Raw genomic sequence first — 14,690 nt, forward strand, 5'->3', positions numbered from 1 at the left:
AGGGACTGGGCTGCAAAAGTAAAGTAGTCAGTCTTAACTCTTGATACTCCCATCCCGGATCCGGGAGCGTAATCATCGACTGACACTAATTAGCATAACGCAACGGACATAAATATTACTATAAAATATTCCTTTCATGAAAATCACAATTTAAATATATTGAGACACATCTTAGCCTTTTGTTAATCACCTGTCTCAGATTTTAAAAATAGGCTTTACAGCCAAAGCAAGACAAGCGTTTGTGTAAGTTTATCGATAGCCTAGCATATATTATGTCCAGCTAGCAGCAGGTAACTGGTCACGAAAATCAGAAAAGCAATCAAATTAAATGGTTTACCTTGATGAGCTTCGTTGTTTTCCTCTGAAGACTCCAGTTAGATAGCCAATGTTCATTTTTTTTCCGAAAATATTATTTTGTAGGCCGAAAAAGCTCCGTTTGTTCTTCACGTTTGGCTGAGAAATCGCCCCGGAAATTGCAGTCTACAACGCCCATTTCTTTCCAAATTAGCTCCATAATATCAACAGAAACATGGCAAACGTTGTTTAGAATCAATCCTCAAGGTGTTTTTCTAATATCTATTCGATAATATATCCGTCGGGACAATTCCTTTTTCTCTAGGACCGATTGGAGTAATGGCTACCTCTGTACTTTACGCGAGAAGAATCTCTCTCGGAGCCACAATGTGACCACTTATGCAATGTGCCACCCCCCATACGGCTATTCTTCAACAGAAATGTGTAAAACTACGTCACAATGCTGTAGACACCTTGGGGAATATGTAGAAAGCGTAAGCTCGTTGATGGTACATTCACAGCTGAATAGGGAGTCATTGGAGCGGTTGGCCTTACAAAACCTGGGGCACTTCAGGTGGATTTTTCTCGACTTCGCTTGCAACATCAGTTGTATCATTATGCGTACAGACAATATTTCTTTGAATTTGGAAACTTTAAGTGTTTTCTATCAGCTGTCAATTATATGTATACGTTTTTTTCCAAAAATGACAATACTGCCCCTAGAGTTCCAAGAGGTTTTTAAGGGTGGGACACAGCCAGTTGATTAAGGGTGGGACACAGCCAGTTGATTAAGGCTAGGACACAGCCAGTTGTTTAAGGCTGGGACACTGCCAGTTGATTAAGGCTGGGACACAGACAGTTGATTAAGGCTGGGACACAGACAGTTGTTTAAGGCTGGGACACAGCCAGTTTATTAATGCTGGGACACAGACAGTTGATTAATGCTGGGACACAGCCAGTTGTTTAAGGCTGGGACACAGACAGTTGATTAAGGCTGGGACACAGACAGTTGATTAAGGCTGGGACACAGCCAGTTGATTAAGGGTGGGACACAGACAGTTGATTAAGGCTGGGACACAGACAGTTGTTTAAGGCTGGGGCACAGCCAGTTGATTAATGCTGGGACACAGCCAGTTGATTAATGCTGGGACACAGCCAGTTGATTAATGCTGGGACACAGCCAGTTGCAGTTGATTAAGGGTGGGACACAGACAGTTGTTTAAGGCTGGGGCACAGCCAGTAGAATAAGACATGTGAAATGAAAGCATCCAACAGGAAAATGTGAGTAATGCCAGGAAACAGAGACAGTGGAGCGTGTATTGATACAGTGTGGACATTATTGTAGAGAAAGAGAGAGGATGAGATCTAGTATGAGGGAGAAGGGGGATACAGGAAATTAGTTTAAAGAGTATAGTGAGTAGAACGTCATTAGATATAGTCGCAAATATTTTATCTTTTTTAAGAGCAACGTGGCTGACAGGTAGGATTTAATTTCTCCGTGTCTCTGGCCCACACTCCAGTACAGTAGGTGGCGGTAATGCACCATAATATAGGATGCCAACCGCCGATAAACCCCACCAAAGAAGACGGAATACTGCTTCGTGATTCCAACGCATACCTCGGAGCTCCGGTATCAAATGTAACATAACTATTTAAACATTTAGAATAGGTTTTACTTGATTTGGGAAGTTGTGAATTCCACACGAGACTGATTTTTTTGTCGAGGGAGAGTGACAGCTACACAGATTTGTTTGATAAATATCTGCTCTTCAAATCTATTTCTGTAATTGTTTCTCAGCCTGAACTGCAGCCCGGAGTTTCAGGATAAGACGGTGAACGTGCAGTGTTTGATTTCGGACAAGTTTCTGATCAAAACAGTCATGTAAGTTTGTTACGACTAAACTTCAACGTTGGTCTGCGCTGTCCACTGTGAGTTCATGTCATTTCTAAGTTTGCTTAAAAATGTGTTAATATCTAATTCACATTTGGAAGACTATAACATCTTTACTGTACCACTTTTATATGGAGGGGAGGCTAATCTACATTTCCCCTTTTATATGGAGGGGAGGCTAATCTACATTTCCCCTTTTATATGGAGGGGAGGCTAATCTACATTTCCCCTTTTATATGGAGGGGAGGCTAATCTACATTTCCCCTTTTATATACAAACTGAGTCTACAAAACATTACATGCTCTTTCTATGACCAGGTGAATCCAGGTGAAAGCTATGATCTTTTATATGGAGGGGAGGCTAATCTACATTTCCCCTTTTATATACAAACTGAGTCTACAAAACATTACATGCTCTTTCTATGACCAGGTGAATCCAGGTGAAAGCTATGATCCAGGTGAAAGCTATGATCCCTTATTGATGTAACTTGTTAAATCCACTTCAAATCAGTGTAGATTTGGTGAGGAGACGGGTTTAAGAAGGCTTTTTAAGCTTTGAAACATGGATTGTGTCTGTGGCATTAAGGATGAATGGCCAAGACAATAGTCTGAATGACTAAAACCAGGTAGAAAGTGTGTAGAAATTATTATTAAACTTTTGATTTTATTTATTTAACCTCTGAACTCTTTCTTTCCATTAGTATTTTCAACAGTTATTAGCAGCACTATTTAGTGAATTTGGTAGATTTTTGATCTCAAACCAGTGACTTTAACATTAAAGTATATGGGCAAAACTGAATTATTGACAATGGAAAAGTTGTTCCCTTGTCATGTAATTGGTACATTTACTATCAACCCCCCCCCCCCCCCCCCCAAATGGATCACGACAGACAACCTGGTTCAATTTGGGTCCGAGGCAAAACCAGTTGAGAACCACTGTATTAGGCTAGCCCAATACTGGACTACAGGAGCTTATCGTTACTCCGTGTAGTCCAAGGACCTTAGCTAGCTACATGTTCTGTTTAAAGGCCAATATGGCTCTGGTAGCCGAAACCGACAAAATGCTACATCCTGAACGTGAATCGATTCTCAATTGCGGTACGGTTCTAGAAGCAAAAATCCCTTTAGTTTCTTATCACATCAAAATAATTTCACAACTAAAAAAAATACACTCTTACCGGTTGGTGCCAACAGTATTTTTCTGTGACAACACGTTGGTGGCATCATTCTCCTGTTCAGGAGACGCAGATGGCTAACTGGCATCGGTAGTCCACTCTGTCTTCCATTGACATGCTCTTATATGGACATATGACTGTTGTTGGGACACTAACCATATATCAATTTAACACTAAACCTAACCGTGTATCAATTTAACCCTATTTATATATATATATATAGTGGGGCAAAAAAGTATTTAGTCAGCCACCAATTGTGCAAGTTCTCCCACTTAAAAATATGAGGCCTGTAATTTTCACACAAAATCACATTGTAGGATTTTTTTTAAATGAATTTATTTGCAAATTATGGTGGAAAATTAGTATTTTAAAAATGTACATACAAAAAAAGACTTTAGGGGAGTCTCAAAGTTGGATTTGATTTACCTTGAATATTGCAACCCATTTGTGTAGACTATTAGCCAGACGACCTGCTGAGTTTAACAATAGAGACTGAATTGATCCACCAGGCGACCGCTTTTTCCTCATTGTTAGGCTATTTGATGTGGAATCTTTATGAAGGTTTATGAATGGAAGCTAAATACGGTATATAGATAATACACTGCATGAACTGACGGTAGTATTTGGCGTTAATAGACTGGTTTCGCCGCGACAACTTTCTAACCAAGCTGGGAGATCATTAGAAGGGGACGGCTCATCACTCAGGTTCAACTAAGATTATATATTCAAAACAATCTATTGGTAGCTGATCAGTATGTTGCATAAAAAAAGTATTTTTTACCGATAGCCAGGGTTCAACAGTCACACTGTTTAGTGAGTTCAACAGATCATATCAAATAAAGGTTAAATAAATTAAATCTGGAGGCAGTAGGATGACCGCAGTAGAATGACCGGGTGTAGGATGACCGCAGTAGGGATGACCGCAGTAGGGAGACCAGTAGGAATGACCGCAGTAGGGATGACCGCAGTAGATGACCGCAGTAGGGATGACCGCAGTAGGAATGACCGCAGTAGGGATGACCGCAGTAGGGATGACCGCAGTAAAGGATGACCAGGGATGTTCTCTTTGATTAGTGTGTGTGAATTAGAGCCATTTTCATGTCCTGTAGCATTCAAAACATTACTTTTGGGTTTGAGGGAAAATGTATGGAGTAAAAAGTACATTATTTTCTTTAGGAATCTAGTGAAGTAAAAGTTGTCAAAAAAAAAATATAAATAGTAAAGTACAGATAAATACATAAACTACTAGTAAAAATACTTGGAAAGTACTACTTAAGTACTTTACACCACTACAAGTGAGCCAGCTGTGATCAGTACCATCAGCTGGGAACTGGAGAGTGGGTCAGGCTGGAACCCCACTTGGGTTCTTGAGAGCTAATCTAAAGTAGGAGAAATTGTTTGCTGAATGTATTTGCTGTCAGTAAGAGCTAAACTGTGATATTTTAGTGATTAGCTGAAGCTGTATCGGCTCATGTACAGTATCCCGGACAACTTGTGGGGCGATAGATGTACATACTGTTCCAGCTAACCCTGTCCATGAATCATTCACACCTTACCAGGCTTCTACACCTTTCAAGCTGAACCTGTTCTTATTTATTTCAAATCCCCACATAGCTGATGTGCCCTTGTAATGGAGGCAGCCAGGCCTGTCTGTGTAGTTGTCTGTCTGTCAGCCAGGCCTGTCTGTGTAGTTGTCTACACCCTGATGACCTTGCTGAAACTATTCGCCTGCCTGCCTGCCTGCCTGCCTGCCTGCCTGCCTGCCTGTATTGCTGCCTGTATTGCTGCCTGTATTGCTGCCTGTATTGCTGCCTGTATTGCTGCCTGTATTGCTGCCTGTATTGCTGCCTGTATTGCTGTCTGTATTGCTGCCTGTATTGCTGCCTGTATTGCTGCCTGTATTGCTGCCTGTATTGCTGCCTGTATTGCTGCCTGTATTGCTGTCGTGTAACACTACCTCTCCCCCCTTCTCCAGGGAGATGTTACTGTGGGTGTTAGGGGTGTTGCTGCTGCTGTTCTCCAGTCTGGATGTGTGGTACTTCGTGCGTGCGGCGGTCACGGTGGTCAGGGCCTGGTTCCAGAAGCCGGTGTGGGACGTCCTGGGGGAACAGAGTGTGTCGGGACGCGTCCTGCTTCACGATATCGACCTGGGACACATGAACAATGCCCGATACGTCCGGGAGTGTGACTTCGCCAGGTTAGATGGGTCCCAGGAAGCTGAGTTCTCTGTTAGTTTTAACATATTCCTTTACCCCAGTAGCTCCTAACCCCTAGAGGATTCCTTTACCTCAGTAGCTCCTAACCCCTAGAGGATTCCTTTACCCCAGTAGCTCCTAACCCCTAGAGGATTCCTTTACCCCAGTAGCTCCTAACCCCTAGAGGATTATTTTACCCCAGTAGCTCCTAACCCCTAGAGGATTCCTTTACCCCAGTAGCTCCTAACCCCTAGAGGATTCCTTTACCCCAGTAGCTCCTAACCCCTAGAGGATTCCTTTACCTCAGTAGCTCCTAACCCCTAGAGGATTCCTTTACCTCAGTAGCTCCTAACCCCTAGAGGATTCCTTTACCCCAGTAGCTCCTAACCCCTAGAGGATTCCTTTACCTCAGTAGCTCCTAACCCCTAGAGGATTCCTTTACCCCAGTAGCTCCTAACCCCTAGAGGATTCCTTTACCTCAGTAGCTCCTAACCCCTAGAGGATTCCTTTACCTCAGTAGCTCCTAACCCCTAGAGGTTCCTTTACCTCAGTAGCTCCTAACCCCTAGAGGATTCCTTTACCTCAGTAGCTCTAACCCCTAGAGGATTCCTTTACCTCAGTAGCTCCTAACCCCTAGAAGATTCCTTTACCTCAGTAGCTCCTAACCCCTAGAGGATTCCTTTACCTCAGTAGCTCCTAACCCCTAGAGGATTCCTTTACCTCAGTAGCTCCTAACCCCTAGAGGATTTCCCTTTTCCCCAGTAGCTCCTAACCCCTAGAGGATTCCCTTTACCCCAGTAGTCCTAACCCTAGAGGATTCCTTTACCTCAGTAGCTCCTAACCCTAGAGGATTCCTTACCTCAGTAGCTCCTAAGAGGATCCCCTCAGAGCTCCTAACCCTAGATTCCTTTACCTCAGTAGCTCCTAACCCCTAGAGGATTCCTTTACCTCAGTAGCTCCTAACCCCTAGAGGATTCCTTTACCTCAGTAGCTCCTAACCCCTAGAGGAGCCTTACCTGTAGCTCCTAACCCCTAGAGCAGTGGGTCACCAAACCATTGCCCGCGGGCCGGATACGACCCATCAGCACATTTGGCCCGGCCCTCTGAACAATACCAGAGACGCTATCGAATTTTTTTCCTATTTGGCCTCCAGAAAAAAATCCTAGGCCCGGCCCTGTCAAAGAGAGAACGGAATAATGGCTAAAAGGTTAGGTAAGAGAAAATTGATTCAGAATGCAGGGTATTTTAACCTGCAGTGGACAAACGATTTTTTTTTTGTTCAATGCAAAGAAAAGGCTGTTTGTCTCATCTGTCAAGAGACGGTGGCGGTATTCAAAGAATACAATCTTCGCCCCGACACTATGAATCCCGTCACAAAGACAAGTACGATAGCTTGCAAGGCCAAATACGAGCAGACAAACTCTCAAAGCTAAAAAGTGGACTACTGTCTCAGCAGAATACATTTGTACGCCAAGCTCAGCTGAACCAGGCATCCGTTCGGGCCAGCTTTGGGTTGCTAAACTGATAGCAAGAAGCGGTAAGCCTTTCACTGACGGAGAGTTTGTTAAGAATGTGCGGATGCTGTCGCTGAGGGGTGTGTCCTTAGAAGAAAGATGCATTTAATGCCGTAAGTCTGTCGGCGAGTACAATCACCAGACGCGTTGAAGAAATCGGGAGTAATGTATATGCCCAGCTGCAGCAGAAGACAAAAGAATTTGACTTTTTTTTTTCATTAGCACTGGATGAGAGCACGGACGTGCAAGACACAGCAACTGCTCATTTTTATTCGTGGAGTTAGAGCAAACTTTGAGATATGCGAGAGCTGGCAGCCCTCCAAAGTCTCAAAGGGACTACAACGAGAGGATATTTTTGACAAAGTGTGCCAAACCATGGAGAAGTTGGACCTGACTGGTCAAAAGCTAGCTAGCATCACGACTGACGGGCTCCTAGCATGGTGGGCGAAACTCATGGTCTAATAGGACGCATGAACCGGGAGTTGGAAAAAGGGGTCTCACCGCCCCGCTACGAGTCCACTGCCTAATTCACCAGCAAGCACTGTGCTGCAAAGTGTTGAAGTGGGATTCTGTAATGAAGGTTTGTGGTGCTGCATAAACTTCATCAGAGCAAAGGGACTTAAACACAGGCAGTTCCAAGAATTCCTGTCTGAACTGAGCTCCACGGACGGAGATGTGCCACCACACAGAGGTCCGATGGCTGAGCCGGGGCAGAGTTTTGAGGCGTTTTCTGACTGCTACCCAAATTAACGCATTTCTTCATTTAAAAGACAAAACGGTCCCAGAGCTGATCGACCCAGAATGGAAATGGCACCTCGCATTTTTAACAGACGTGACAGAAATACTTAACAGCCTTAACTTGCAGCTACAAGGCGAGGGGAAACTCATTTAGGCATGTATTCACACATAAAAGCATTTGAGGTGAAATTAGCGCTGCTTTTGGAACAAGTGAAAAGCGCAACTTAGTCCATCTTCCTGCTACCCAAAAACCTGTCGACAGAGAACCCAGTCCCGTTCCCAGCTGAAAAGTGCGTGGAAGCACTGGAAATGCTGAAGGCGGAGTTCGGTGTGCGATTCAGTGAACTACATGTTCATGCAAAAGAAATCCGTCTTTTTCAGAACCCCTTTGTTGCGACATTGATGAAGCCCAGCCTTCATATCAGTTTGAGTTGGCTGAGTTACAGAACTGTGATGTTCTGAAAGACGCATTCAAGCCCAACAGTCTCATTGACTTCTATGCCCCTCCCAAACGACACATCCAAACATCAAAAACACGCAATGAAAATGTCCACAGTTTTTGGCAACGACGTATATTCATGAAAACCTTTCTCGCATGAAACTGCTGAAAACCCGATGAGATCAAGATTGACAGATGAACATTTGCATCAGTGCTTGAGACTGGCTGTAACTAGAATGGAACCTGATATTCAACTTCTCACCAGCCAGATGCAGGCCCACAGTTCACACTGATGAACATACATAGGTAAGCTCACTTTTCTGACTTGAATGAGTCATTCTGAGCATAAACAAATATAATCATAATAAAATCTACTGGGATAAAATCCATCTTTACAACCATACTGGTAGTGAAATGTATTGTGCTGTGTAGGTGCTGTATCACTTAGTTCAGTTTCTCAACCTGCTTCTTTGTGGTTTTCACAGGGAAGTTGATGAGAGAGAGCTGCAAACAGCGGTGTCTACAAGCCTACTGGAACCTACAAAAGGATTATAAGGAAGGAACACAAGAACTTTAAGAGACTGCTCATGTGTCAGAGATTCTGCTCTGGCAACTGAGCTGAACTTTTATCTGTTAAGATTGTGCATGGCACGACAGAAAGTTAATGTTCCATGGCTTTTTTTTCTATGAAGAACCCAGAGAGGGTTATTTAGTTATTATTTATTTCCTGTTTTTTCTGTGAAGAACTCAGAGAGGGTTATTTAGTTATTATTTATTTCATTAATAGTGTTATTATTTGTTTCCTGACTTTTTTTCTGTGAAGAACCTGGAAAGGGTTATTTGGTTATGTGTGGCTTTCTGGAAAACAATAAATTTTTTAAGCTCCCCTACGATCGTCACACTTTTTCTGTTACAAACTGACACCGGCCCCCCATCAGAGAAGGGAAAGTTGTGGCCCTCACAGGAAAAAGTTTGGGGACCCCTGCCCTAGAGGATTCCTTTACCCCAGTAGCTCCTAACCCCAAGACAATTGTGTGTGTGTGTAACGTCCTGTACCCACACAGGGTGTATGATGATGATGTGGAAATGTTGTCCTCTCTCAGGTTCTCCCTGTACAGTCGTAACGGGGTGTTTAAAGCCTGCAGAGCCCTGAGGGCCACCATGGTGGTGGGGGCCACTACTATCCGCCTGCGCCGGGCCCTGTGCCTGGGGGAAGCATTTGAGCTGCGCACCAGAATCGTGGTCTGGGACGAGAAGGCCTTTTACCTAGAGCAGCGTTTCGTCTCCTGCAGGTGTGTGTCTGCTAGTATAATGCCTTATGGACTTCAATGGAACTGTGTATGGCACGGGGACAACTGTGTATGGCGCGGGGACAGCTGTGTATGGCACGGGGACAACTGTGTATGGCACGGGACAACTGTGTATGGGGGACAACTGTGTATGGCGGGACAACTGTGTATGGCACGACAACTGTGTATGGCGCGGGGACAACTGTGTATGGACAACTGTGTATGGCGCGGGGACAACTGTGTATGGCGCGGGGACAACTGTGTATGGCGCGGGGACAGCTGTGTATGGCGCGGGGACAGCTGTGTATGGCGGGGACAGCTGTGTATGGGCGGGGGACAGCTGTGTATGGCGGGGACAGCTGTGTATGGGGACAGCTGTGTATGGCGCGGGGACAGCTGTGTATGGCGCGGGGACAGCTGTGTATGGCGTGGGACAGCTGTGTATGGCGCGGGGACAACTGTGTATGGCGCGGGGACAACTGTGTATGGCGCGGGGACAACTGTGTGTGGCGCGGGGACAACTGTGTATGGCGCGGGGACAGCTGTGTATGGCGCGGGACAGCTGTGTATGGCGCGGGGACAGCTGTGTATGGCGCGGGGACAGCTGTGTATGGCGCGGGGACAGCTGTGTATGGCGCGGGGACAGCTGTGTATGGCGCGGGGACAACTGTGTATGGCGCGGGGACAACTGTGTATGGCGCGGGGACAGCTGTGTATGGCGCGGGGACAACTGTGTATGGCGCGGGGACAGCTGTGTATGGCGCGGGGACAACTGTGTATGGCGCGGGGACAACTGTGTATGGCGCGGGGACAGCTGTGTATGGCGCGGGGACAGCTGTGTATGGCGCGGGGACAACTGTGTTGTTTACAACCTGTTTTGGCTTCATGTGTTACATCCCATATTAATCAGTCTATCATTGTTTCCTCTTCCAGGGACGGTCTGGTGGCAGCTGTCATGTTGTGTAAACAGAACGTCATGCGCAGCAGTCCTGACAAGATCCTACAGTTCCTCTGCAAGAGAAAAGTAAGAGGAGGTGGAAGGGAAGGAGGGGTGTGGGGGAGATGAATGACTGGATGGGAGGAAGATGAATGACTGGATGGGAGGAAGATGAATGACTGGATGGGAGGACGAGCGACGGATGTAGAAGTTGAGAATTGTAAAGGAGGGCTGCTATAAGTTTTAGTCCTCATAAGGAAATGAGGGCTTGGAGGCGTGGCTCTCTCCTGTGTGTGTATGTTTGTACGTGGGAAGAGTTGGGACATCTGCCAAAACACTACAGTTACAGGCACTCAGCCTTCTAGATAACTTTAAACCGTCTAACCAGGAAGTAGCCTGTAACTTTAAACCGTCTAACCAGGAAGTAGCCTGTAACTTTAAACCGTCTAACCAGGAAGTAGCCTGTAACTTTAAACCGTCTAACCAGGAAGTAGCCTGTAACTTTAAACCGTCTAACCAGGAAGTAGCCTGTAACTTTAAACCGTCTAACCAGGAAGTAACCTGTAACTTTAAACCAGGAAGTAGCCTGTAACTTTAAACCGTCTAACCAGGAAGTAGCCTGTAACTTTAAACTTTAAACCGTCTAACCAGGAAGTAGCCTGTAACTTTAAACCGTCTAACCAGGAAGTAGCCTGTAACTTTAAACCGTCTAACCAGGAAGTAGCCTGTAACTTTAAACCGTCTAACCAGGAAGTAGCCTGTAACTTTAAACCGTCTAACCAGGAAGTAGCCTGTAACTTTAAACCGTCTAACCAGGAAGTAGCCTAGACTATCTAGCCAACTTTTTTCTTCAGCCGGTTTGACTTTGGATAGCCTCTCTGGGGCTAGTTAGGAACGTCAATATATTCCACAATGTAAATGGGACAATATTTTCATGTTGCACACCTTTTCTCATTAAATGCTTTCAATATTTGTATATGAATTTCTACAATTCATAGTATCAGGTTTTTAAGTCATTGAATTTGAACATATTGTCATGTACATACATGTACATTGTGTAATTTACTGATGGATATATCCAAAGTCAAACCAACATACCACAGTCAGTGTGCATACCACAGTCAGTGTGCATACCACAGTCAGTGTGCATACCACAGTCAGTGTGCATACCACAGTCAGTGTGCATACCACAGTCAGTGTGCATACCACAGTCAGTGTAGTGTGCGTTCCATTCCCAGGTGTTGGCCATTATGATCGGGTTGCCTTCAGCTCCAAATGGATGATAACTTGGGTACAGCTTTGAGCATGTGGGCATGAATGAAATATACTCAACCCAGGGTTACACTTATACATAGTCTACCCTTCATCTGTCTGGCAAATCTCCACTTTGGACGAGACCAGACTTTATGACCAAAATGTTCCTATTTCCACTTCCTAGTGTATTTTGACACTAAAATACATGGAATATCGCTCAGTCCTCTTCTCTCACTCAGTCCTCTTTCTCTCACTCAGTCCTCTTTCTCTCACTCAGTCCTCTTTCTCTCACTCAGTCCTCTTTCTCTCACTCAGTCCTCTTCTCACTGTGTGTTCAGGTGGAGTGTCCCGACTCAGTCCTCTTCTCTCTGTGTGTTCAGGTGGAGTGTCCCGACTCAGTCCTCTTCTCTCTGTGTGTTCAGGTGTGTTCAGGGTGGAGTGTCCCGACTCAGTCCTCTTCTCTCTGTGTGTTCAGGTGGAGTGTCCCGACTCAGTCCTCTTCTCTCTGTGTGTTCAGGTGGGAGTGTCCCTCTCTCAGTCCTCTTCTCTCTGTGTGTTCAGGTGGAGGTCCTGACTCAGTCCTCTCCTCTCTGTGTGTTCAGGTGGAGTGTCCCCTCTGTGTGTTCAGGTGGAGTGTCCCGACTCAGTCCTCTCCTCTCTGTGTGTTCAGGTGGAGTGTCCCGACTCAGTCCTCTTCTCTCTGTGTGTTCAGGTGGAGTGTCCCGACTCAGTCCTCTCCTCTCTCTGTGTTCAGGTGGAGTGTCCCGACTCAGTCCTCTTCTCTCTGTGTGTTCAGGTGGAGTGTCCCGACTACCCTGAGGATCTACAGCACTGGATCAGCTTCATCTCAGCCAGCAGCCAGGCCCTGAGAGCCCAGAGTGGTCTAGAGGACAAGACTGGACCGCAGGAAGACAAAGACAAGTGATTGAGTGCTGTGCTGTTGTCGACGATATGGGAGCATGAAGGCTCTCTCTGACAGATCTGGGGTGTATTCATTAGTGTCGACTGTAGGAAAACGTTTCTCATTTGAAAATAAGAGTTACTATTAGATTAATGTAGGTAGGTTTGTTCCGTTTGGTTCCTAGTGAATACACCCAAGCTTCAGACTGCTGGACGCTCTATCTCTTCCACTCTGACCTCCTGCTGACTAAGGCTGCGTTTACACAGGCAGCCCAATTCTAATCTTTTTTGCCACTAATTGGTCTTTTGACCAATCAGATCAGGTATTTTGCCACTAATTGGTCTTTGGACCAATCATATATTTTCACATCAGAAATTTTTTTCAGAGCTGATCAGATTTGGGCTGCCTGTGTAAACACAGCCCATGAGACTTCACTTCACTGGTGCCTTCTCTCTTCTAGGCCCAGTCCCAAATGGACCATATGCCATATGTACTTGTGGAGATTTGAGAGAATTTGATTGGTATAAGCGATACGGTGAAACTTCTACCGAGCCTATCAAAGTGGAAGTTGGATCCATTTCCATATCGATTGCATCTGACCAATCATCTCACATCTGTACTAGGGCATAGGGTCCGTTGTGGGACTGGACCTAGAGTCAAATAGGACAGACCTGTCTATGGACCCTCTGCTGTATCCTGGATACTCCTTGTGGAGGGTGGCATGCACAACGGTCTGTTACTACTGACCATTCCATATAGGAATTGGAACATAGGAATCTATAGGAAAGAGGTCAAATGAATTCATCTATATTTTCTATGTTGTAAAATAAAAATCAATTGATTTGAGTTTGTTTGTTTGTTATAGGCTTAATTAATTAAGATCTGATAAAATGGTAACTAAGGTTGATTGTGAAATATTGGGAATAGAAACCTGGTTAAAATGTATTATAGTTTAAGATCTAATCGGGAGAATTTAAAGATTCTCTTGATGCAGACAGTGGGGTCTTTTCTCAACTCCTCGTGTCCTCTCGCCTCCTGCGGGACCTCTGATTTTCTCATCCAATGGGTTTTGAGGATGAGGAAAGAGGACGCGAGGGGTATGCAATTGAGAGAAGGCCAGACTCTCCTCGACCACTCATCGGTTTCCGGGTCACGGAGGAGAGAGGGAGGATGGACTTTTCCCCAAATGAGAAAAGGTCAGGGTTTTTGTTGTGATTAAAAATCAGCGAAGCATGTGACATTATTTGGTTCGTGGTTCAGCTGGGATGTGTACTACCCTGTCAGAGCTTTTGTATCCAGGCCATTGCAGTCAATGTTTTCTCATGTAGACAGTGTTGGCAGACAGGAGCTGAGCTGTAGGATGTCTGGGGAAGATCACTTTGATGTTGATTGTATAGCAGAAGAGAATTACAAAGGAATAAAGTGTAGTAACTGTGGAGGAGAACATGAGGGGAGATCCTTGAATGCCAAAATCAGGGCAGTGGTATAGCGGAAGACGGTGCTTGACTTGGGCAGGAGTTCATCGGAGCTGAGTACCGCACATCAAATGTTCGATTGCTTGAGCTGCTATTCCTGTTATAGAATAGATGTAGCTGCTGTTCCTGTTATAGAATAGATGTAGCTGCTGTTCCTGTTATAGAATAGATGTAGCTGCTGTTCCTGTTATAGAATAGATGTAGGTCCTGCACCTACATATCAAGCTGCCGGCACTGAAAATGAGTACGGGAACTCTTTCAGTCCAAGTCAAGCACTTGGAGGAGCTAAAGAGCAATATGCACCAAGGCCTGCGTGTCACCAGCAGGATCCAGACAGGCTTCAAGTGAAGAACGTGGACTTTATTGCTTTAAAAGCAATGCGCAAATTGGAGGAAAAAAGTCAGCTGAGCTGTTTCTGGGATTAAAAGACTACATGCATTACTGACTCGTGCAGTCACACCCTCACAGGTCCCAGAGCCTGAACAAGGGATTTGAAGTTTAGAATGACTAAAGGAGTGGCAATATATTTGATTAAATTATTTTGTGTAGATTAATGTTCATTTTCTCACACCAGTAGTATAATTCACTT

At 45.0% G+C, this 14,690-nt stretch overlaps 1 protein-coding gene across 2 annotated transcripts; it reads left to right on the forward strand.

The window, feature by feature from the left end:
* The first annotated feature begins 1,831 nt into the window (after positions 1-1,831).
* Positions 1,832-13,472, forward strand: LOC135570092 (protein THEM6-like). Of its 2 annotated transcripts, none has more exons than XM_065016159.1 (6): positions 1,832-1,933; positions 2,093-2,223; positions 5,335-5,556; positions 9,349-9,537; positions 10,468-10,558; positions 12,522-13,472. In XM_065016159.1, exons 3-6 carry the CDS (start codon positions 5,339-5,341, stop codon positions 12,648-12,650), a joined length of 627 nt encoding a protein of 208 aa, XP_064872231.1. In that variant the 5' UTR covers positions 1,832-1,933; positions 2,093-2,223; positions 5,335-5,338; the 3' UTR covers positions 12,651-13,472. The 2 variants fall into 2 exon arrangements, with proteins under 2 accessions (XP_064872231.1, XP_064872230.1); XM_065016158.1 differs by having other exon boundaries at positions 2,093-2,176.
* The last annotated feature ends 1,218 nt before the right edge of the window (positions 13,473-14,690 follow it).

Source organism: Oncorhynchus nerka, unplaced genomic scaffold (assembly GCF_034236695.1).
Source record: "Oncorhynchus nerka isolate Pitt River unplaced genomic scaffold, Oner_Uvic_2.0 unplaced_scaffold_1113, whole genome shotgun sequence".
Taxonomy (NCBI): Eukaryota; Metazoa; Chordata; class Actinopteri; order Salmoniformes; family Salmonidae; genus Oncorhynchus; species Oncorhynchus nerka.